The following is a 23,493-nucleotide window of genomic DNA, read 5'->3' on the forward strand; positions in this document are numbered from 1 at the left end:
TTTGCTGTAAGATATCTTTCTGTGTGCTGTGAATATGTGTTGCTCTGATTGGTTGATAAATAATGCTGTTTGGCCTATGGCAAGGCAGCTCAGAGGCAGGCAGGAAATCCAGGAGAGAGATAGGAAGAAAGGCAGAGGCAGAGGAGATGCCATCCCAACGTCCAGGAAGCAGCATGTAATGGCACATAGGTAAAATACGTGGTGACATATAGATGAATAGAAATGGGCTGAGTTTAGTTACAAGAGCTAGCTAGCAAGAAGTTTGAGTCATAGGCCATGGCCACACAGTGTGTAAATAATATACGCCTCTGTGTGTTTACTTGGGTCTGAACAGCTGCAGGACCGTGGGTGGGAGAGATTCATCCTGACTGCAGGGCCCGGGCGGCCACAGGGAACCTTCCAGCTACGTGTGTTCACACAGATGACTTTTGCTTCTAAAAATGTTATCTTTCTAAAACCATTGCAAAGCCAGGTGTGACGGTGCACTCACTTGGGAGGCAGAGGCAGGTGGATCTGAGTCCAGCCTGTTCTACGTAACCAGTTCCAGGATTAGCAAAGGCTACATGATAGATATCCTATCTCAAAAAGAACCAAACCATAGCAAAACTTTTTAAGTCTTTTCTAATTTTAGTGTCTACGTTTCAAAACACCAACATTTAGGTCACTTTAGAACAAAATATGACATGCATTATTTTCTACCAGAAAATCATATATTTTCATGTATGGATCATCATAAAATAACAGGAATCTTCTGGAAATAAACACACACTTCCTTTATTTATTGTATAAGTTTGGCAAACAGCACAAAAAATCCAGCAACATTTTAAACATGTAAAAAAGTCAAATGTTAAACAGTACTGAGTATAGTTTTAAAACATTAGAAATAATGAGTGCACAGTTAAGATTCTGCAAGCTAGCAGAGAGAGTGCTTGGCTTCTGAACATGTACCACAGACACACATTAAAACACAACAACATAATTTATCTTTACAAAAATCACAGCCAGGCAATAGAAAAGCACATTAATGATGAAGGTACCAGCCCACATGTGTTCACTACGAGTGTCTTACACACGGAAATGCTACATCTCGTACCCTGAAATGCCATGTGCACAGAGCCAAGCGGAAGAAACTGAGGCTCGTTGCCGAGGTTAACAATTATTTGAGGATAATAGTGTTCAATTAAAACTTTCTCTATAGCAATTCCTACATCATAAGAATGTATTTACCCCACTGCATATTTCAGAAGCTGACTTCTTTGTTGGCAGTATAAAATTTCTGACCAGTATCAAAATCTTGGTGAAACAGAAACTGAAGGCATTGTCTAGTATACGCAGATGGTACAGGGTCTACAAACAGGGAAGAAAACCTCCGATTTCACAAGTTTCTGCTGAGCTTTGTCACACCAAACAGCTCAACTATAAGGCAAGATAAAATAACCCTACAGCAGAAGTGGGTCCTACCAAGTCAATACAGGAATCTCATCTTGGCAAGAACCCCCTACATGAAAAGATCTGGAACAGTTGGTATTGAGAGGAGCACATGGAAATTAACTAACACCCTAACACTCAGTCATTGGTTCAGAAGCCTGATGAATAATCTGTTGGTATATCTTATTAAATTAACTTTTGGAATCAGCACCAGTCCCCCAAACCTCAAATTATTCTTCATTAAAATGTATCCTTTTGTGCTATATGAACATGAGTACATTTAAGTTAAAGAAAGCTGATGTGTTCAACTGACTGTATGCTTTTGTGTTTATTAGGGAGCAACTGATTTCTCTTTACTTGTGCTTCGGTTGGGGCACTTGATTGGAGAGAAAGTCACTTCTCAGGATTACATCTTGCTAAAACATTCCTTAGCATTGGTCCAAACTTGAATGCCCTGAAAACAAAAGAAACTTTACAATGTGATTCTGCACAACAGACCTACAGCCAACATCACAGCGACTGGGGAATTTGAAAACCCCTCTAACAGTCTTGAAATCTTAGCCAGAGCTGTAAGTCAAGAAAAGAAATCAAAGAGACACAAACGGAAACAAAGAAGTCACACTGTCCCCATTTGCAGGGGACGTGACCCTGCATGAAGGACAGGAGACTCCACCACCCTGGGCCACCCTGTTAGGCGCTACCCTGAGAAAAGAAATGGAGAGCAGGTGAGGTGGCTCACCAGGACCCACATGCATATGGCCCACCTCCTACATAAAGCCTTTTTTTAAAAAAAGAAAAAATGTGATCCATCTCAGCACCGTTACAGAAGAGGGTCACGTGAGCACATACAAAGCAGTTTTGTCTGGGAGAAGGAGAAATGCATGTATTTTCTAAGTGACCATAGCTACCAAAATATCCAAAAGGACACACACTGAGGTATACCCGAGGAATAATTTTTAAAAGGGATCCTGGTGCTGGGGACTTTGAAATTTTCATTATCTGTGCTTTTTTTTTTTTTTAAAGATTTATTTATTTATTATGTATACAGCATATATGACTGCAGTCCAGAAGAGGGTGCCAGATCTCATTATGGATGGTTGTGAGCCACCATGTGGTTGCTGGGAACTGAACTCAGGACCTCTGGAAGAGCAGTCAGTGCTCTTAACATCTGAGCCGTCTCTCCAGCCCATATCTGTGCTATTTTTATGCTGCTTAAAATCTGTAAAATAGGTTGGGGGTTTAGATAGTGGGTTCTATCATCAGCTCAAAAAAAAAAAAAAAAAGAGAAAACCTGTAAAATAACTGAAAAATCAAATTTTAACTTGCTTGTTTATTTTGAGGCAGGTGTCTTACTATGTAGCCCTCGATAGCCAGGAACTCACTATACAATACAGACCAGGCTGGCTTCAAACTCATAAAGACCTGGCTGCTTCTGCCTCCAGAGCACTAGAATTGAAGGTGTGCATAGCCATGCTTGTCCAATCATTTTTTTTTTTTTTTTAACTTCAGCCTAGGACTAGAGAGATGGCTTAGTGGCTAAGGCTATGTACTGCTCTTGCAGAGGACCTGAATTTGGTTCCCAGTGCCCACATCAGGCTGCTCGCAACCATTAACTCCAGCTGTGGGGGACCTGCTGCCTCTAGCCTCTTCAGGTACCTGCACTCATGTGCACATACCCATACGTAAAACACACACACACACACACACACACACACACACACACACACACATAACTGGAAATAAAAATACGTCTTTTAAAGAAGTAAAGAAAATCCAAAAACGCTAGCCTAGTTGATTTGATTAGATTTAACCCCTATTACAAACTTTAACGAAAACAGAAGTACTATGTTCTTTTTGCTCTGGAGGAGGGAGGGGCTCATTAGCCCCGAGTACTCTTCAACTGAGTATGTGGAAACTTCTGGTCTTCCCGCCTCAGATCCACCTCCCCTGTGCTGGGAGTCTAAGCGTGCATCTGCATGCCAAGCTGCATGTGGAGCTGGGGACCCACCCCAGGGCTCTGCGCGTGCTCGGCAAGCACCCCGCTAACTGAGCTATACCCCCAGCCCAGCCTCTTACTTTAAAAGCTTTGTGACTTGTGAGCTTTTGCTTTTTCATCATTACTGCAATTCAGTCATCTGATTACAGTCAAGGAACTTAAGTTACAGTTCATCAATAATGATACATCGACAACAACATTTTATGTAACTACTTATGTAAAATACAGACACTCACATTTACCCAAGAATAAACTAATATGTTAATCTTAACTTTGGGCACTTAATTTTAAGTTTCTAAAGAAAAACAAACTATTAGGCACAGGTATGGTGTAATCTTTTTGTTTGTTTGTTTTGTTTTGAGACAGGGTTTCTCTTTGTAACAGTTCTGGCTGTCCTGGAACTCACTTTAGACCAGGCTGGCCTTGAACTCACAGAGATCTACCTGCCTCTGTCTCCTGAGTGCCAGGATTAAAGGATGCGCCACCACTGCCCACCCAGCTCATGCTTGCAATGGTAACACCTGGGAAGTGGAGGCAGGAGTCAGAGTCTGAGGTCAGCCTGTGCTGCACAGTGAGTTTTGGGCTAGCTGGACAAATAGTGGGTTCTAGCAGTTCTCTTCTCTCACAATGCAGTTGTGAATGAGGAGAAGTTAGTAAGAGAGCTTACTCAATGTCTAACCCTGTCTCATTTTTATTTGTCTCTCTGTGTGGCACACACATGCACAGTGAGTGTGTGGAAGTGGGACTCAAGTGTGAGCAGGCAGGGTGACAGCAGCACCTTCACCCACAGGGCCGTCTCATGGGCCTTCTTCATTTTCTGAGAGGCTCTCACGCCTCCGTCCCACCTCCTGCTCTAGCAGGGCACTGGCTCTCCTAACTCCGCCGCCCCAGCAGGCATGCCCTCCTGAGCATGCAGCTGTCCTGGGGCGGGCTACCTTTTTGCACATGCTGATCTGCATGACGGCATAGCTGATGAGGGCTTCCTTCAGGTCTCGGTTCTTCTGCTCTTTGAAGCGCTCGATATCAGCCCATGCGTTCTTCACAAATTCCCTGAAATAGAACAGACAGCCATGCTCATTCCCCCTTAAAGACACTGCACACGACAAACCCAACCAACCAGCTCAAGCAGCCATTTTTTCCAACCTGACACCCCCTCTTGCTACAGGGAGGAGGGCAGCTACCGAAGGACACTCAGAAGGCCCTGGACTCTCAGGAAGCTGCAAGACTTACAAGCCCTTCCCCAGGTCACAGAGGCAGTGAGCAACCTCCTGGGGAGAGGCTCCCTTCTGGGGAGCCGCCTCAAGCCGGGCAGGAGCTCCAGGCTGTGCTCTCCCCAGTCAGCACCCATGTCCTGTAGATAACCACACTGAACTCACGGGCTCACCAAGCTAGGGTGAACTCTCTTTGGTGTGTCCTCTGCGCCCTGACTGGAGTAAACAGACATCTGCTCACATCTTTAATGGAGGCAGAGGCAGGTAGATTTCTGTGAGTTCGAAGCCAGCCTGGTCTAGAGTGAGTTCCAGGGCCGGCTCCAAAATTACACAGAGAAATCCTGGGTGGTGGTGGAAACAGCTGTATTTTCCTAAAATGTATGTCAGGGGAAATAGAAGTATCTGGATGCTCTCCCACATCATGCTTCCTATTTCTGTGTACATTAACACTTTTTGCCACAACAGTTCCACCTTCAAACAGATATGGATGGCTCCTTGACCACTTACAGCCTTACAGATCCCACAGGAAATGCTTGCCTTGGGCCACTGGAAAATAAGCACTGATTATGAATCCTGATTAGCAGGTGTATGATTTAAATGACAACCTGGAGAGGTGGCTCGGTGGTTGAGAGCACTGGCTGCTCTTGCAGAAGACGGGGTTCAGTTCCCAGCACTGACATGTCAGCCTACAGCTGTCTGTAACCCCAGATCCAGAGGACCTAACAGCCCCTTCTGGCCTTCATGGCCACAAGGCACGTACACTGTGTACACACATATAAGAGGTAAAACACTCACACAGATCAAATAAAAAGAAATACATCTTAAAGGACGAGCTGGGTCTTCACCTCTGACTGCTGGGCTCAGTGGCGGTACCTGTAGCCCAGTTACTAGGGAGGCTAAGTGGAAGGTGAGCTGGACCCTGGGAGTTCACATGAGCCTGAGTAACACAGTGGGACAAAACCGCCAACTCACCAATCAATCCATAAATGAATAAATAAACAAATAGTCCCTATAGGTACCTTTTATTAATTATATTGAGAACTGACTTTTTTGAGAGTCTACAATTCTAGAAATTAATGAAGGCACACTTTAAATTTTTTTTTTTTTTTTTTTTTTTTTGAGACAGGGTTTCTCTGTGTAGCCCTGGCTATCTTAGAACTCACTTTGTAGACCAGGCTGGCCTCGAACTCAGAGATTCACCTGCCTCTGCCTCTTGAGTACTAGGATTAAAGGTGTGTGCCACAAAGCCTGACTAAAACAACAGATTCTTGTCTGTGTTGATCTATTTCTCATTTAGAGGAAAATGAGCCAAATGAGGAAGCCGATCTCTGAGATCCTAATTTCCAGGAATATTTATGGAACAACTATTCCAAGCCTTTATGCAAGGTATGAAGGGAGTACAACTCTCACAGTTATGACTGTGAAGGTCCGTCCTACCACCCAGTGCCAACGGTGAGAACAAGTTCCGACGTGATGGTCTGGGAGCTCCCCTGGGAAGTGGCACCGTGCTGTGTTCCGCAGGACGATCGGGTTTTGTTAAACGGGTTGAAGAAAGGCTCAGAGAATGTGGGAGCATAAAGAGCGGCCGCCCTACCCACCCCTCCCTGCCCCCATTACACCCAGTTCTGTTACTCCAACTGAAGTCAGCACACAGGTCACTCTAGGGAGGGGTGACCTAAGCAGGAGCGGTCACTCAAGAACACACGACCCGGCACCTCTAGCCTCGTTAAGCATCACAGCGTCTTACCTGCCTTCCAGGTTTTTAGACTTCAGCTGCTCTTCCCCTTCATTTATCTGCTCTTCTAGCACCTTTATTCTGGCTTCTCTCTGCTCTGGAGTTTCTTGACCAAAGAGTTTGGTAGTCATTCCCTTCAGTGAGAATGTTCTTATAGTCTAAAGGGAACAGAAACACGGACAGACAAGGCGTGAACACAGCATGACTCAGCTAAAGGAGAGAACTCCGGCATGGGCTACAACAGAGGTGAGCCCGGGGGCATCCTGACAAGGGTTGGTGAGAGCCACGTGGACAAGCGTGTCTGACCGCACTGACGAGGGGTCTAGGAGGGTCGAATCAGAGGCAGGCGTGGACTGTGGCCTCCAGGGCTGTTCAACAAGGATGGAATTAGTCTCATCAAATGTCCAGGTTCTAAACAATTGGTTGTAAACAATGCAATTATACTTGACACTACTTGAAAATGGTCATTATGGGACTGGTTGTTTGTTTGTTTGTTTTGGTGCTTCAAACCCAACAGAGAGCACCTGCCTCTGCCTCCCAGTGCTGGGAGTCAAGGCAGGTGCCACCACGCCGGACTTCCGGAAGGCACTGTTAGAACTGAAGCACTTGAGTGCTCCTGCTCTTCCCTGCTCCTAGAACCTGTCTCCCGACATCTCAGCCAACGTATTCTAGTCATGTCTCTGGACAGGACAGAGAGCTTTATACAACATATGGAATTCTCTTCACCAGTACACTGTAGCAGGAATCTTAAAAGGTCTTATTAATAAAACAAACCTGGAGCCAGGGATTTGGGTGAACGCTGGAAGATCAGAGAACAGAACAAGCCACAGCCACCTCACTTTGCCAGTTCCTCAGCTGATCCTGTTTCCTCAGACTGGAAGCTTCCGAGTCCTCATCCAAATGGATCTCAGCTGAACTGTGCTGTTCAAAGCTTAAAAGCTTAAAAAGGCTCTAGTTTCTGGTCCTCACACCTTATATACCTTTCTGTTTTCTGTCATCACTTCCTGGGATTAAAGGTGTGAGTCACCATGCCTGGCTGTTTCCAGTGTGGCTTTGAACTCACAGAGATCTGGATAAATCTCTGCCTTCGGAATGCTGGGATTAAAGGTGTGTGTGCCACCATTTTCTGGCCTCTGTATCTAGTGGGTGTTCTGTTCTCTGACCCCAGGTAAGTTTATTAGGGTGCACAATATTTTGGGGAACACAATATCACCCCAGTAAACACCACACCATAAGCATTAAGGAGGACAAATCCCTTCATAGGAGAGGTGAACTGATTCTGATTGGGTAAGGCTTTCCAAAGTAAACCAAGTTTTAAAAGAATCTTAAGTTTTTAAAATTTGTGTGTATGTGTGTGGGCATGTGCAGGGGCATTCAGAGCCCAGAGAAGCCAGCAGATGGCATCAGATCCTCTGGAGCTGGAGTTAAAGGCGGTTGGGAGCTGCCTGACTTAAGTGCTAGGAAGTTCCAGTCCTCTACAAGAGCAATAAGCTCTTCTAACCACTGAGCATTTCCCCAGCTCCTGATTTAAAATTCCTGTAAAACACCTTGCCCAACTAGACAGAACTAAAAGGAGCACAGCTTTGATGGCTGCTATCATTTTATACCAAGAAAGCAACCAAAAGAGGCAGGAGAGATGGCCCAGTGGTTAGAGTATCTGCTGTTCTTTCAGAGGACAAGGTTCAGTTCCTAGCCCCACATCTGGAAGACGGTGGCTCACAACTGCCTTCAACTCCAGTTCTAAGGGATCCAATGCCATCTACTGGCTTCTGCCGGTACTGCACTCAGGCAGAATATGGGCGCGCGCGCGCGCACACACACACACACACACACACACACACACAGACATACACACCTTTGCAGTGATTTTATAATCAGTAATAAACCTTTCTAGGAAAAAAAAAGCAACCAAAAACTGATCAAGTTCTCCTTCCTGACCCCCTGAGAGGCACAGGCACCCCGCACATTGCACCACACCCTCGCTTCACTATCACTGGGAACCTGAAGGACACTCACCCCAGTGGCCAGCTCCTCACACTGCTGTTTCTTGGAAGCCAGGTCCTGAGCAGCCGTCTCCAGGTCATACTGCATAAGCTCATGCTTCCTGCACACAGCCCTTGGGGTGAGCAAGCACAGTCATTAAGCTTTTCTGGCTTCTTTAACATATCAGAAATGTTTTAGGGGTGCAGGGAGAGGCATTTATAATGCCTAACTAGATTCAGGGCTTTTGTGACACAACTTTCAAGTTTAAAAAGTAGTAGTCCAACCTTGAAAATTAAATCTAACAGAATCTAAGTATAAAAACTTTACAAAAAAAAAAGATGGACTGTGTAATTATTTTCAATAAACACACCACTATCAATTGTTCAAACTCTTTCTGAGATAGTCTCATTAGATATAGTCAAAGCTATCTTTGGATTTCAAACCCTCTTGCCTCTGCCTCCTGAGCTGCTGGGGTACAGGCATGCACCACCATCCCCAACTCAGGAGCTCACTCTGTGGTCTCATGTGCCAAGTGAGCATTCTTTGAAAGGGTTAAGATCTCAACGTTGTCTTCCTTTTCTATCTAGAAACAGCTTTAAGTCATCATAATAATGAACTATGCTTATTCTAACAATTCTAATACAGAAATGCACAAAATAGGAACAGTACCAGAACACCTTATAACCACACTATTCACACACAATCCACACATCTAAAGTGTGGATAACCTTCCAAAACCCAGCTAGGCATTTATAACACATACCAACACCTCACTGTGCCTACACTTTCACACTTAGCCACAAACAGTGAGCACCTTTTCATGTCAACACACAGGAATCATTTTGTAATTTGTAGGAACTACACAGAACTTCACTGTATTCATCAAGTTTCTTTTGCTTCGTAACTTGAAAACACTTTGGTGAAACTTACCTCTACACAAAGCAGGCAAGGAAAAAGCTAACCACCTACCAAAAAGTTTTCATGCTGACAAGCTAATGAATACAGCTCTTCTGTCTGTCCAGTGAAATTCTTTTTTTTTTTTTGGTTTTTCGAGACAGGGTTTCTCTGTGTAGCTTTGCCTTCTGAGTCACTTGGTAGAGTGGTCGAATCAAGAGATTGTGTTGTCAAGTGTGATAAGGGTGCCCCCCCCCGCTGAATTTTTTTTTAAAGATGTATTTTCACTTGTGTGTGTGTGTGTGTGTGTGTGTGTGTGTGTGTGTGTGTGTGTGTTGGTGTGTTCATGTGAGTGCAGATGCGTGCAGAGACCAGAGGCACTGGCTCTCCTGGAGCTGGAGTTACAGGTAGTTAGTTGTAAGCTGCCTGACATAGGTACTAGGAATTGAACTCTGACCTCTGGAAGAGCAGTACAAACTCTTAACCACTGAGCCATCTCTCCAGCCCCACCAAGAGTTCTGTTTTTTTTTTTTTTTTTTTTTTCCCTTCAATTTGGAAACAGGCTATTTTTACTATGTAGCCCTGGCTGACCTAGAACTCACAATGTAGACCAGGAGGGCCTTGACCTCACAGAGCTCCATCTGCCTCTGCCTCCTGAGCACTGTGACTGAAGGTATGCACACCATGCCCTGCCTCCAACAGGATTCTTTTCAAAGGGACAGAAAAAACTAATCAAAAGCTAACACTTTCAGGAAAATGTTTTTTCTAACTTGAATTAAATTAAAAAAAAAAAAAGTCAAAGAAAGGAAGAAAGAAAGAGTGGTGGTCTGAATGAGAAGGCCCCAGAGGCTCATATATATGAATGACTGGTCTCCAGTTGGTGGAACTGTCTGGCAAGGATTAGTAGGTGTGTCACTGGGGCAGGCTCTGAGGCTTCAAACCCATGCCACTCAAGTTAGCTCCCCGTTTCTCTTCCTGCTGCTTGTGGATCAGATGTAAAGTCTAATCTACTGTGCCTGCACCAGGTCTGCCTGCCTGCTGCCATGTTCCTGCCATGATGTTCACGGACTAACCCTCACAAGCCCAAATAAATGCTTTTCTTTTGTAAGCTGCCTTGGTAATGGTGTCTCTCCAAAGCAACAGAAAGCAATTAAGACATGGAGGGAGGAAAACATGCTAACTTTTTCTTAGCCACTAAATCTGTCTAGCAGCAACAGATTTGTCTCTGTAGGGCTCTACACTCTGTCTGTATTTTGCTCCCAATCTTCAAACTGGGAAAAGCAGGAAGAAATAGGCAGGCCATCAGCACGAACAGGAAGCTCTTGTCAAGAAGATGCTCGAAGGGCAGAACTTCTGGTTTTTAGGCCTGCCAGGGGTCTGACACTGTGACCTGACTCAGGAAGCAACCTCTTGTCTACATTTGAGGCTGTCATGGACTCACCGCAGGGCCTCTGCATAAAAGAGATACTCCTTTAGCTGGTCTGCATAGTGTTCTTCGTCTTCCAGAATGTCGTCAATGGAGGACGCGTACCTGTTTAAGAAACGTGAGTAACTCCAACTGTGTCCACAAGAATTAGTGTTTTAAGGACGGGGCAGCTTACCAGTAACTAGAATTCCATCTCCAGGGATCTCACACCCTCTCCTGGTCTCTGCGGCATCTACACACACATGGCTCCTGCACATATGCACAGACGCGCGCGCGCGCACACACACACACACACACATAAACATAAATACATTTTTTGTTTGTTTTATTTTTCTAGACAGGGTTTCTCTGTGTAGCCCTAGCTGTTCTAGATCTTGGTCTGTAGACCAGGCTGGTCTCAAACCCACAGAGATCCACCTGCCTCTGCTTCCTGAGTGCTGGGATTTAAAGGTGTGTGCCACCACCGCCCAGCTAATAACTTTTTTAAATCTTTACAAAAAAAGCTAGTTAGCTTGACTATGGAATATGGAAAAGTAATATTTAAATAAAATACTTTCTCACCACCACCCAGTAGCTTAAGCTGCATGGACAAAGACTGTGCATGCACAATGTAAAATTGATGATGACTTCAGACAGGCCCTGTGGCATGATTGACTCAAGCTAAGTCATAGACCCATCACCTGACACACTCATCTTTTTCATGAGAGTATTTAAGACCTTTTTAAACTTTCTATTATTGGCTTCAAGTAGCTACTTAAATATGGCAATTACATTTTATTTATATAAAGGGGGCACATGTGCGCCATAGGGTATGGTAGAGGAGAGAGAACAACTTTTGGGAGTTGGTCCTTTCCTTCCAGGGTGTGGGACACCTGGGAACCAAACTCAAGTCATCAGGCTTGGAAGCAAGGCCTTTACCACTGAACTACCTCATCAGCTTCCTGCTTGCTCTCCTTTCTTTTTAAAGATTTATCTGTCTATCTGTCTTTTCTATTATTATTATCTATTATTATTATCTATCTATCTTCTATCTATCTATTATAGATACATATCTATCTATCTATCTATCTATCTATCTATCTATCTATCTATTATAGATACAGTATCCTGCCTGCATGTATGCCTGCACACCAGAAGAGGGCACCAGATTTCATTATAGACAGTTGTGAGCCACCATGTGGTTGCTGGGACTTGAACTCAGGACCTCTGGAAGAGCAGCCAGTGCCCTTAACCGCTGAGCCATCTCTCCAGCCCTCAACTGAACTCTTTATAGTCATAATATAGTTCTACAGTCAATCTTGAAAGCTGGATTCTTTGTCAAAACCGGTTTTGGCTACTTCAACATCACATAAATTTTAGATCATTTTCTTGTTTTGTTTTTAAGATAGGATCTCACTCTTTAGTCCTGGAACTTGCCTGAAATTCAGATTTGTTTTTGCTTAAAGGTGTGGATGCCACACGTGGCTCAGACTCAGCTCATTAATTACCACTGAGGGAAAGAAGAAATCAGTGGGACTTTTACTAGGCCTGCTGTTCTAGGAGAACAGACATCTTTTCAAACAAGACCTTATGTGTATGAGTGCTTTTCCGGCATGTGTGTGCACCGTGTGTGTGCACTGCTCCCAGAGGCCAAGAGTTAGACACCCCTGACCAGGGATGCAGATGGTTGTGAGCTACCACGTGAGTGCTGGGAATCAAACCTGGGTCCTCTGGTAGAGCATCCAGTGCTCTTAGCCCCTGAGCCATAGCTCCAGTCCCCCAAGAACGGGCACCTCAATAATGACTCTTCAATCCCAATTATGTAATTCACACTTACATAGTTACCATCAGTGTGGGTGGGGCTTTCTAACCTTTCATATCATGTGTTGTTATAAACAGTATTGTTTATTGTCCAGCTCTTGATTGTAGTGTGTGAAAATAATTGATTTTCAAGGAATCATGTGATCTCCTGAACTTTCATGAACTCATCGGCCGACTTATCACTATTTTCTGTGTAAAAGATCTCAACTGTGACAAAGACAGTTTCACGTCTTCCTCTCTAACGCACGCACCGCTTCTCCACTCTTCACCCCCTCACTGACAGGCACCAATGCACTTACTAGCAGAGGTGAGAACACACAACCTTGCCACGTCCTTGACCTCGGAACATGAGCGTTTCATTCCTCCACTGCTAAGCACGGTATATATATTTTATTCCTGGACTCTTGTTATACTGCTCAGGCTGGTTTCCAGGTGCAGAGCTCAAGCGCCCCTCTCCCCTCAGCCTCTGGAATAAGCAAGCCTACAGGCACACGCCACCATGTCTGGGTGAGAATTTCTACTCTTTACTCTTTAGGAACCCAGCTCTCTCACCCAGAGCGTGCTCTGGTCCAGAGGCTCTGCTCCTTCAGAAAAGCACTCAGCAGTCCTCTGCAAAGCACCCTGAGCACGCCTCCACAGAAGCTCCAGGCATCTTTCCTCTGCTTCTGAATCTTCCTCATGCTCCTCAGCTACAGCTTTGGTGCCTCAGGGTTAGATCCTGGATTCCTTCCTTCTCCAGTTAACAGCTTTCAGCCTTAGGTAAGGTCTGTTCAGCCAGAGAGGGCCCACGCTCATCGGGGGGACCTCAGAGCTGCAGCCTCCCCACAGCTGGTCCCTGCTACGTGACACAGCAGCAGAGGCCGGCAGAGGAAGGCCGTCCTGCGACTTTACTACTACAGGGTTAGAGTTTGTCAATAACTTCTGTGTGCACGGAAATGGACATACAGGTTTGCTTTGTTTTTCTGTTTTCGGAGACGGGGTTTCTCTGTGTAGTCCTGGCTGTCCTGAAACTCGCTCTGTAGACCAGGCTGGAATCAAACCCACAGAGATCTCCCCAGTGCTGGGATTTATGGCGTGAGTCACCACCACCATTTTTATCTTTACTCTGTTACTACATGAATTAGAGCAGTTTCAGAATACAAGGATTAACCAATCTTGCATTCCTAGGAGCAACAAGCCCCATCCCCACACACCAAGCCTGACTATAAATGCAGCTGACTGGATGTAACCCGGAGAGTGAGCAGCGTCCCCCGGGCAGACCCGGCCGCAATCGGTCTTGTTACTCACACGTCCATGTGGTGCCCGGCACCTGCAGCCCGTCGCCCATCTCCTTTTCGATGGCGCTCCATTCACTGGAAGGGAAGGACAGAAGCCCATGTTAGGACCCATATTGGGATTTACTTTCTGTGATTCAAGTATACTGGTGTTCCCTTAAAATTCAGTAATTAAAGGGAAGACCACAAACACACAGAGCTAGGGATATAGCGCAGTTGACAGAATAAATGTGGTGGCACATCCTGTAATCCAAGCACTTGAAAGGCAGAGGCAGGAGGATCAGAAGTTCAAAGTCATCTATGACTACATGACAAAATAAGGTCAGCCTGGGCTACACTCAAAAAACAACAACAAAACAATAATAATAAAGAAAAGGACCACCCCCCAAAGAAAGTTGACAAAAGAAAAGCGTGTCAACCTGGGATGGTGGTGCATGTCTTAATCCCAGCATTGCAAAGGCAGAGGCAGGCAGACCCTCTAAGTTCTAGGCCTCCTGGTCTACAGAGTGAGTTCCAAGCCAGCCCGGGCTACACAGAAAGACCCTGTCTCGAATGACCTGGGTTAGAGTCCCAGCAGCCACATGGCAGCTCACAATACCATAGCTCTAGTTCCAGAGGAACTTCTGGCCTCCACAGGCACACGGCACACATGTGGTACCCATACATGCTTGTAGGCAAAACACCCCTAATATAAACTAAACTACAAACCACTTAAATAACCAAAACATGCAAGTCATACACACATACTTCCCTATCCCACCCTCCCCACTTTGGGACTGAGGACTGAACCCAGGGACTCACAGAAACTCGACAACTGTTCTGACCCTGTGCTGACCCCCACCCTCACACAAGTATTCTAATCACTGAAACACCACAGACTGAAAAACTCATCTGGCCAAAGTCTTATAAAACGGCGAAAACAAAGCAAAGAGAGAAAGTATCCAATCCTATTGGACAGCAGTTTCCAGGGATCCATTCTCCCTCTCCAGGCAATCACCGGAGAAAGTAAAAGGCCCTGGGCCCCTTAAGTTGGGCGTTTCTCACTCAGCATGTACAATTTCCGCACCACCTGCTTACAGAAGGGCTTTAAAATGAAAGTATTTACCTGAACAGTGAAAACTACTCCCACAGGACACCAGTGACTACCGTTCTGCCAGAGACAGTGAAATGTGGCTGTAAATCTCAACATGAGTCAGAGACGGTGGAATGTTACAAGTCTGAGATGAGCCTGGGCTCCAACGTAAGGAAGGTCCAGGGTGAAACCCTGTTCCAAAAGGATCAGGAATTGAGGGATATGGCTCTGGGAATAAAGGGCTTCCCAGGGAAGCCCAGGGACCAGAGCTTGGAAAGCTATAACTACACTAATGTGACAGCGTACCTATAATGCCAGCACTTGGGACGCAGGAACAGAGCCAGCTCGCTAGCCAGACTAATCCAAAGTGGTGAGCTCTGGAGTCAACTAAAAGAACCCACCTCAGGTTAAGGTGGAGAATGACCTAACAATACCCAATGCTAACCTCCGTTGTAGGATATTTGTACACCCTGTGAGGAGGTGTAATAAAAGCTGAATGGCTGACAGCTAGGCAGGAGAGATAGGCGGGACTTCCGGAAAAAGAGAGGAACTTGGGATGATTCTAGGCTCGAGAGAAAAAGACACCAATGAGACACAGAGGGACATAACAGGATGAAAGAAAAGTAAAAAGCCACAAGGCAAAACATAGATTAATATAAACAGGTTAATTTCAGCTAAAAGAGCTAATGGGACAAGCTTAAGCAGTCTGAGCTTTCATAATTAATAAATAATAAGTCTCCATATCATTATTTGAGGCTGGTGGCCCAAAGAAAAACCTTACTACAAACCTCTGGATTCCACACACATGTGCACAGCATTTGACATGTATACACCATCCAACATGTGAACACATACACACTACAATTAGAGAATATAAATCAATAAATAAAATGTACTCTTCTGAGTCATACATTGTAAGGGTTTTAAAGCCAAAAATCCAGTCAGAGCGAAATGTCTGTAAAAGTCTGTAAGACACTTACCTAAAAACTCTCCCATAGTATCACACCATAGATCGTCTGCACTTCTAATGTAACAGAAACTTATAGAGTACAGACTACTTCGAAATCATATACATCTTTGAAAATGTTAACAGAAACTGAGATGTTACGAGGTGGACCATGTGTAATGAACATACAGACATTAGCTCTTAACCTCTGAACAATCTCAGCATATACATTTTTAAGAGTAGGGAAAAAACCCAATGATCATGCTTAGTACGAGATCAAGAAAAACCAGGAAAGAAAAATACCCTTCAAACCACATCACAAACAGAGCTAGCACAGCCCGACGCGTTTACTGTGCTGCTGCCACAGTTCTTTTTAGCAGTTTTTTGGTTGGCTTTTTTTGTTTATTCTTGTTTTGGTTTTTGGTTTTTTGAGACAGGGTTTCTCTGTGAAGTCCTGGCTGCCATGGGACTTGATCTGTAGACCAGGCTAGGCACGGACTCAGAGATTCACCTGCCTCGGCATCCCAAGTGCTGGGACACTGAAAAGGACAGAGTCTATGAGAAGCTGACACTGGAAAGGACAGTCTGTGACAGGCTGACACGGGAAAGGACAGTCTGTGACAGGCGGACACTAGAAAGGACAGTCTGTGACAGGCTGACACTGGAAAGGACAGTCTGTGACAGGCTGACACGGGAAAGGACAGTCTGTGACAGGCTGACACGGGAAAGGACAGTCTGTGACAAGCTATGGTGAACTTTAAAGAGCTGGACACACACAGCCTTTTCTTCTTTGAGTCTCCTAACAGATTTCAGAGATTCTGAGATTTAAACTCCCTAGCTGGGCCTAGTGGCCCACGCCTCCAATCCCAGCACTAGAGGGCAGAGGCAGGTCCATCTCTGAGTTCAACTATAATACGGTCTACAGAGTGAGTCCTAGCCCAGCCAAGTCTACACAGTGAGACCCATCTCAAAAAAAAAAAAAAAAAAAAAAAGACTCCTGAAAAAAGGTTCCAAAGGAAGGAGCTCCGTGTGATCCCTCCTGCCACCCTCTGACTGGGCTGTAAACACCAGGCATTACCATATTTATAAACAACAACACGATAATGTTAAATATGATGTCAGTGACTATAATTTGCATCTTTACAATGTTAGTGAAGTAAACGTGTATTTTTAGAATATTAGCAAAGTTTTATTAAAAATGTGTTTCCTTCTGGAGAAGAAGCAATGGAGTGCAATAGGAAATAGAAATGTAGTTGAATTCAAGTTCTTTCTTTAAAAGATTTATTTAAAATTGGAGAGATGGCTCCGGGATTAAGAGCACTGGCTGCTCTTCCAGAGGTCCCAGAAACCACATGGTGGCTCACAACCATCTCTAGTGGGATCTAATGCTCTCTTCTTGCATAAAGAGCATTCATACATTAAATAAATAAGTAAATCTTTAAAAAATTTAAAAATAAGATTTCTTTTTAGGGGCTGGAGAGATGGCTCAGAGGTTAAGAGCACTGGCCACTCTTCCCGAGGTCCTGAGTTCAAGTCCCAGCAACCACATGGTGGCTCATAACCATCTGTAATTTGATCTAGTGCCCTCTTCTGGTGTGTAGGCAGAATACTGTACACATAATAAATAAATAAATCTTTAAAAAAAAAAAAAGATTTCTTTTTAGTTACATGTACATGTGTTTTGTCGGCATGTATGCCTAGGCATTATGTGTATGAGTATAGAAGAGGTATTGGATCCCCTGGAACTAGAGTCACAGATGGCTATTACCCATCCTGTGGCCCTGGTAACTCAACCCTGGTCTTCCACAATAGCACCAGGTGCTCTTGACCTGAGCCATCGCCCAGCCCCATGAGTGCAGCTGTTATGTAGAACTGTGAGACTAGCGTGCTCCAAATCTTTATACTGTGCCTCAGGAGATAAGGACATGTCCTCCATCAGGTGACTCTGCCAACCAGGGCAATTCACTGAGTGTGTGTGTGTGTGTCTGTGTGTGTGTGTGTGTGTGTGTGTGTGTGTGTGTGTGTGTGTGTGTAGAGATGCAAGTCAAGGCCTTGAACATGCTAGTCATATACTTTACCATAGGGCTACACACCCCAGTCCTATTTGTCTACGCTGTCATGGAAAAGTTCAAGTATATGTAGGTATAGAAAAGAGTAGTTTAGTGGGAGATTGTCTAGCATTCATGAGGCCCCTTTGTTCGAGCACCAAGACTGGGACAAACAAACAAAGACTAGAGAGAAGGGCTGGAGCGGTGGCTCCAAAGTTAAGAGCACTGGCTGCTCTTCCAGAGGACTAGGTTCAATCCTAGCACCCACATGGAAAACTCACAACCATCTCTAGCTCCAGTTCTAGGAGATTCAACACATGAAAAAATACATATTTAAAGTATAGAGAGCAAGAGTGTACCTCTACCTCTCATAAAGGACGAAGACTGCACACGTACTTCCCAGCACTCACTTCAGTAATTATTATACAGCCAAGCTATTTTCATCTACAACTGCCCCCACATTCCATTCTTCACTGCTGGGTGCTCTTAGTCAATGTATTCCCTCTCCAGAAGCTTTCAGCCCACAAGATGTGACCCTACACCTGGTAACCTGTCTCGGGTTCAAAGGTCTCTGGGAAGATTAGATGACCAATTTTCCAGGTACTCCATTTACTGAAAAAGACTTTTCCCCACGTGCATTGCAACCAACGTCCTGTGCAAGTACAATGGCTGTTGTTCCTCAGCCCTTTAGCCATGGCAGACAGTACCTTAAGTAAGTGTACTCAGTGGGATTTCGGGGCACAGACGAAGAACCAGGTGTGCTGCTATATGCAATGAGGAAGGTGAGGCAGGAGGATAGCTAAGTTCAAGCCATCCTTGGCTGCACAGTAATACCCTGTCTTAAAGGGCCACAGACACAAGATGTCCTAACATCCATAAATGATCCCACAAAGCTTCAAAGACCTCAAAGGCCGAGGCATTATTCTACAGATCCTCCATTATTACATTCCACTCTCAAATGACAAGCTGTCAAGTCAGCCACACCATTCCACACCAGGAGGAAAACAACGGACTCAAATTCTTCAAGCTGTTTCTAAAGACAAGCCTCCCCACTTCTCTTACAAGCCAGTCTGCTTATCAGCTACTAATTTAAATGTGCAATCAGTCATCCAGCATAAGCGCCACCCCCTCCTCAGAAGCGCCTGTGGTGACTCAGCGACCAGCGCTGTCCTAGGCGATGCGTCCCAGAGCTCTGCTCACTTACAGCTCTGACTCGAAGGAGATGGGAGATGACGGACTGCAGCTCATCACTGTAGTGCTTCAGCTCGGTGAATCTTCTGCAACGGGAAAACAGGCAGAGTTTGTGTACAACACGGCAGTGCCTCGGACAATGACACTCACTCTATGTAACCGCACCCTGTCCCTGAACGTTACAAATCAATACAAACAGAGAAACAGTCTAAAATCAAGCAGTGTACATACACATACTGAAAGCCAAGGAAAGAGGCAAACTTCTTAATTTACATCATGGGACTAAGATAAGAGATAAAAATCTATGGGTATGGAAAATTATCTTGAAAACAAAAAAAAAAAGGAAAACCTTTATGATGCTAAAAAAATATACTGCAAGCTAAATAGCAGTTTCCAACATTCTTAACAATCTTAGTAACCTTTGTTTCCCACTGTCCACAAAGACTCAAAGCTCTACTCTCTAAAGACAACAAGATTTAAGATTCCCCACCCCCCCAAAGAGGGTTTCTGTGTAGTCCTAGCTGTCCTAGAACTTGCTCTGTAGACCAGGCTGGTCTGGAACTCACAAAGCTCCACCTGCCTCTGCCTCCTGAGTTCTGAGATTAGAGGCATGCCCCACCACCACCTAGCCTAGATTTAAATGTTTTATTTTATTTGAATGGTGATGTATGCCACTTGCACCCTCAAGAGGGTCAGAAGAGGACACTGGATACCCTGGAACTGGTCTACTCGTGGTTATAAACCATCATGTGGGTGCTGGGAATTGAACACGGATCCTCTGGAAGAGCAACAAGTGTTCTAAACCATGGATCCATCTTGCAAGCTCAAGACACCAGGATTCTAAGGCCATTCTCCACACAGACAACAGAAGGCATCAGGTGGGAAGACCTCACTTTCACTCCTGCCAGTCCATTTAAAGCTTTCTCAAATCCTCATTATCCCATCCTCTTCTTTAGAATCACTTAACACTTTTCTTGGTTTTTTTAGACAGGGTTTCTCTGTGTAACAGCCTTAGCTGTCCTGGAACTCGCTCTGTAGACCAGGCTGGCCTCGAACTCACAGAGATCCGCCTGCCTCCGCCTCCCGAGTGCTGGGATAGAAGGCGTGTGCCACCACCGCCACCTGGCTGACAGTAACACTCTTGCCTGCTGAACCATCTCTGGGATCCTAAGGTCTCAATTCTTTAAGGCAGCTTAGGAAAGGACACAGAGCTCCTGCTGACAGTTCCCACGGCTCATCTCACCAGACGCTGCTGGCCTGCGGGAGGGAATCCACCTCTGACTACACAGCCCCCGCTCCTCTCAAGGCAGTGCTGCTGCTCAGCTGAGATATCATCTGGGCACTAAGGGGAGGGCAAGTATGACTGCCACTGAGAGTCACCCTACTGGAAAGAGACGTCTACAGTCAGGAGGGAGAGGCAGAAAATGGATGCATTTTGCTGACATTTGTAGACTTTTGAGATATCAAACTCTGGGGAAGGAAGTGAGAATAGACAGATAGGGACCAAGTTGAAACTTTTCCATGTTATAATCTTCCATATACAGCAATCTGCACATATACCTAACAAGTTATTAGAGTATAGTACGTAGTCAAACATGTTCTAGATGTCTAAATTAAAGTTTTAAAAAAGAATATTATCCTAAACAATTGTGAACTCCTTTCTTTATACACAGCCAATGTTTGGCTGGTAGCATTTTCCTGTAGAAACTAACACACTGAAGTGGTAGGAGGTAAATCATTAAACCTATCAGTCCTTTATCAAATCTTATTTATCTGTTTTTGTTTTGTTTTTTGAGACAGGGTTTTACTACATAACCCTGGCTGTCCTGGAACCCAAGAGCTGAGATGAAAGATGTGCACAGCCAGGCGTGGTGGCGCACACCTTTAATCCCAGCACTCGGGAGGCAGAGGCAGGCGGATCTCTGTGAGTTCAAGGCCAGCCTGGGCTACCAAGTGAGCTCCAGGAAAGGCGCAAAGCTACGCAGAGAAACCCTGTCTCGAAAAAACCCAAAAAGAAAGATGTGCACTATTTTTTCCCCTTGTTTTTCTAGACAGGGTTTCTCTGTGTAGCCCTGGCTGTCCAGGATCTCACTCTGTAGACCAGGTTGGCCTTGACCTCAGAGATCCTCCTGCCTCTGCCTCCTGGGTGCAGGGATTAAAGGTATGAGCACCTTTGCTTGCCTGGCTAGGGTGTGCACTATTCTGTATAGCTTCTATTAAATGTTGTACTGGGGACTAGGAGTCAGAAATCCTTTATATGTGGTTCCTCTGGAGTCCCTAAGCCTGACTCCCTAATGCCCTTTCCTTTTAGAGTAGGCTTAACTACAAAATTCTTAATGTCACAGTGGGTTATGAAAAAGTTCAGAAGACTATAAAACAGTTAAACATGCAGCCCACCTAATTAAGTGATCCAGAGGTTCTTGCATCTCAATGACAGAATGCCCAAGGCCAATCATTTATGGTAGAATATTATTTTAAGGTGTGTTACTTTTGTTTATGTTGCATTTGTTTAACTCTGTGTAGCTGTGTTACTTTGCCTGTCTAAAACATCCGATGGTCTAATAAAGAACTGAACGGCCAAAAGCAAGGCAGGAGAAAGGATAGGTGGGGCTGGCAGGCAGAATGAATAAACAGAAGGAGAAATCTGGGAGAAGTAGCAGCCAGAGAAGGAGGCTAGCCATCCATCCAGCCACCCAGCTACACAGCAAGCCATGGAGTAAGAGTAATATTTACAGAAGTAAGAGAATGGGAAAAGCCCCAAAGCAAAAGGTAGCTGGGCTAATTTAAGTTAAGAAAAACTGGCTAGCAACAAGCCAAGCTAAGGCCGGGCATTCCTAATTAAGAACAAGCCTCCATGAGTGATTTATGTGGGAGCTGGGTGGTGGGCCTCCCAAAAGAGCAAGCAAACCACCCACCACTCTTTCACCATCTGCTTCCTTTTAAAGGGCAGGTGGGTAAGGGAGGGAACAGGATCCCCATGGTACCAATCCTATCCCAGAGAGTCACAGTTCAGATTCTAAATACCCACAGCATTGGCCAGCAGAACGAACCCTGCATCTTCAGAGGAATTCGATACTGGGGATGGGAAGGCTTAATGGTGAAGACCAAAGAATCCATCAAGCCTTAGGCAGCAGTTAAGAAATGGAGGCATGGATTTTCCAGAAATGAGATCTAGATCCTTTGCCAAAACCAAAATCCAGCACAGTCTGCACATGAAACTAAGGACAGTTGATTCTTAATGACCTTAGTGACAAGGTATTGTTAGAGAGACTAAAGAAGCGTACACAATGCCAGATTCTGTCATCTCCCAACACTCAGAGATTCTAACGTAAGCCTGAGGCTGTCTACATCATTTTTTCATCTATTCCTTTCAGAACAGTCCCATCGTCATCCCAGCCACAGGCTGCCTTCCACCTTCCCAGTCTCTGCATTCCTGCACTTTGTAATCACTGCACCCTCTCAACCTGGACAGGGGTCCCCCACCCAGCAAATCTCATTCATTATCTGAATCACGTCCCCACAGGCTGTTCCTCTTCAATCTGAGAGCGCAAAGGCACAAACAGTTTGGAATCAACTGTTGTTGACTTCTTCACATCCTCGTATTTTCTTACGATTTTAGTCTTCCCCATCCTATCACACTGAAGGTGTCAAGTCATACAAATCTCTTAAACGTTTTTCGGAAGGTTTGTTGTTGTTGTTTGTTTGTTTGTTTGTTTTTAACCAGGCATTGTAGAGCATACCTTTAATCCCAGAACTCGGTAGGCAGAGAGCAGGTGGATTCAAGGACAGCCTGGTTTACGCAGTGAGTTCTAAGACAGCCAGATACAGTGAGACCCTGTCTCCCTGACACAGGAAGAAAGTTTAAAGATTTACTCATTTTATATGTGAGTGTTTTGCCTGCATGTAGGTGTGTGTACCATGTGTGTGCCTGGTGCTCACACAGGTCAGAGGAGGGCATGGGATCCCCTGGAACTGGAGTCCAGATGTCTGTGAGCCACCATGTCGGGGCTTGGGTACTGAGCCCAGGTCCTCTGCAAGAGCAGCCAGTGCTCTTCACCACTGAGCCATCTCTCTAGGCCTCACTCACACCTTTTGTACAATCTGTACAATCAACCATCACCTAAAATAAACCCCACAGAAAAGGAGCTCAATGTATTGTGAGTCTCGTGACTAAGAATTCACAAATGTCAGCTCCCAATCTTCCTCCTTCAGCTTCTACATTTCCAGTTCCTACGGCCCTGCCTATCTGAAGAGCTGTTTTTTAGTTTTTTTTTTTTTCTATTTATTATTACTGTGTTTGAGTGAATGCTAGCATAGTTGTGCTATGGTGCACACGTGGAGGCTGTGCTTGAGTGAATGTGAGCATGGGTGTGCTATGGTGCACATGTGGACGCTGTACTTGAGTGAATGTGAGCACGGGTGTGCTATAGTGCACATACATGTGGAGGCTGTACTTGAGTGAATGTGAGCATGGGTGTGCTATGGTGTA

General features: G+C 45.0%; 1 protein-coding gene across 1 annotated transcript in view; it reads right to left on the minus strand.

Moving 5' to 3' along the window:
* Positions 1-749: 749 nt before the first annotated feature.
* Positions 750-23,493, minus strand: part of Snx4 (sorting nexin 4) — a 59,550-nt gene continuing 36,806 nt past the window's right edge. The window contains 10 exon segments of the mRNA XM_028886365.2: positions 750-1,882; positions 4,360-4,474; positions 6,383-6,528; positions 8,387-8,486; positions 10,689-10,778; positions 13,761-13,782; positions 13,785-13,825; positions 15,800-15,835; positions 18,876-18,897; positions 19,014-19,090. Of these exon segments, the coding sequence (XP_028742198.1) occupies positions 1,835-1,882; positions 4,360-4,474; positions 6,383-6,528; positions 8,387-8,486; positions 10,689-10,778; positions 13,761-13,782; positions 13,785-13,825; positions 15,800-15,835; positions 18,876-18,897; positions 19,014-19,090 (697 nt within the window). The 3' untranslated portion in view covers positions 750-1,834.

This window comes from Peromyscus leucopus, chromosome 12 (assembly GCF_004664715.2).
Source record: "Peromyscus leucopus breed LL Stock chromosome 12, UCI_PerLeu_2.1, whole genome shotgun sequence".
Lineage (NCBI taxonomy): Eukaryota > Metazoa > Chordata > Mammalia > Rodentia > Cricetidae > Peromyscus > Peromyscus leucopus.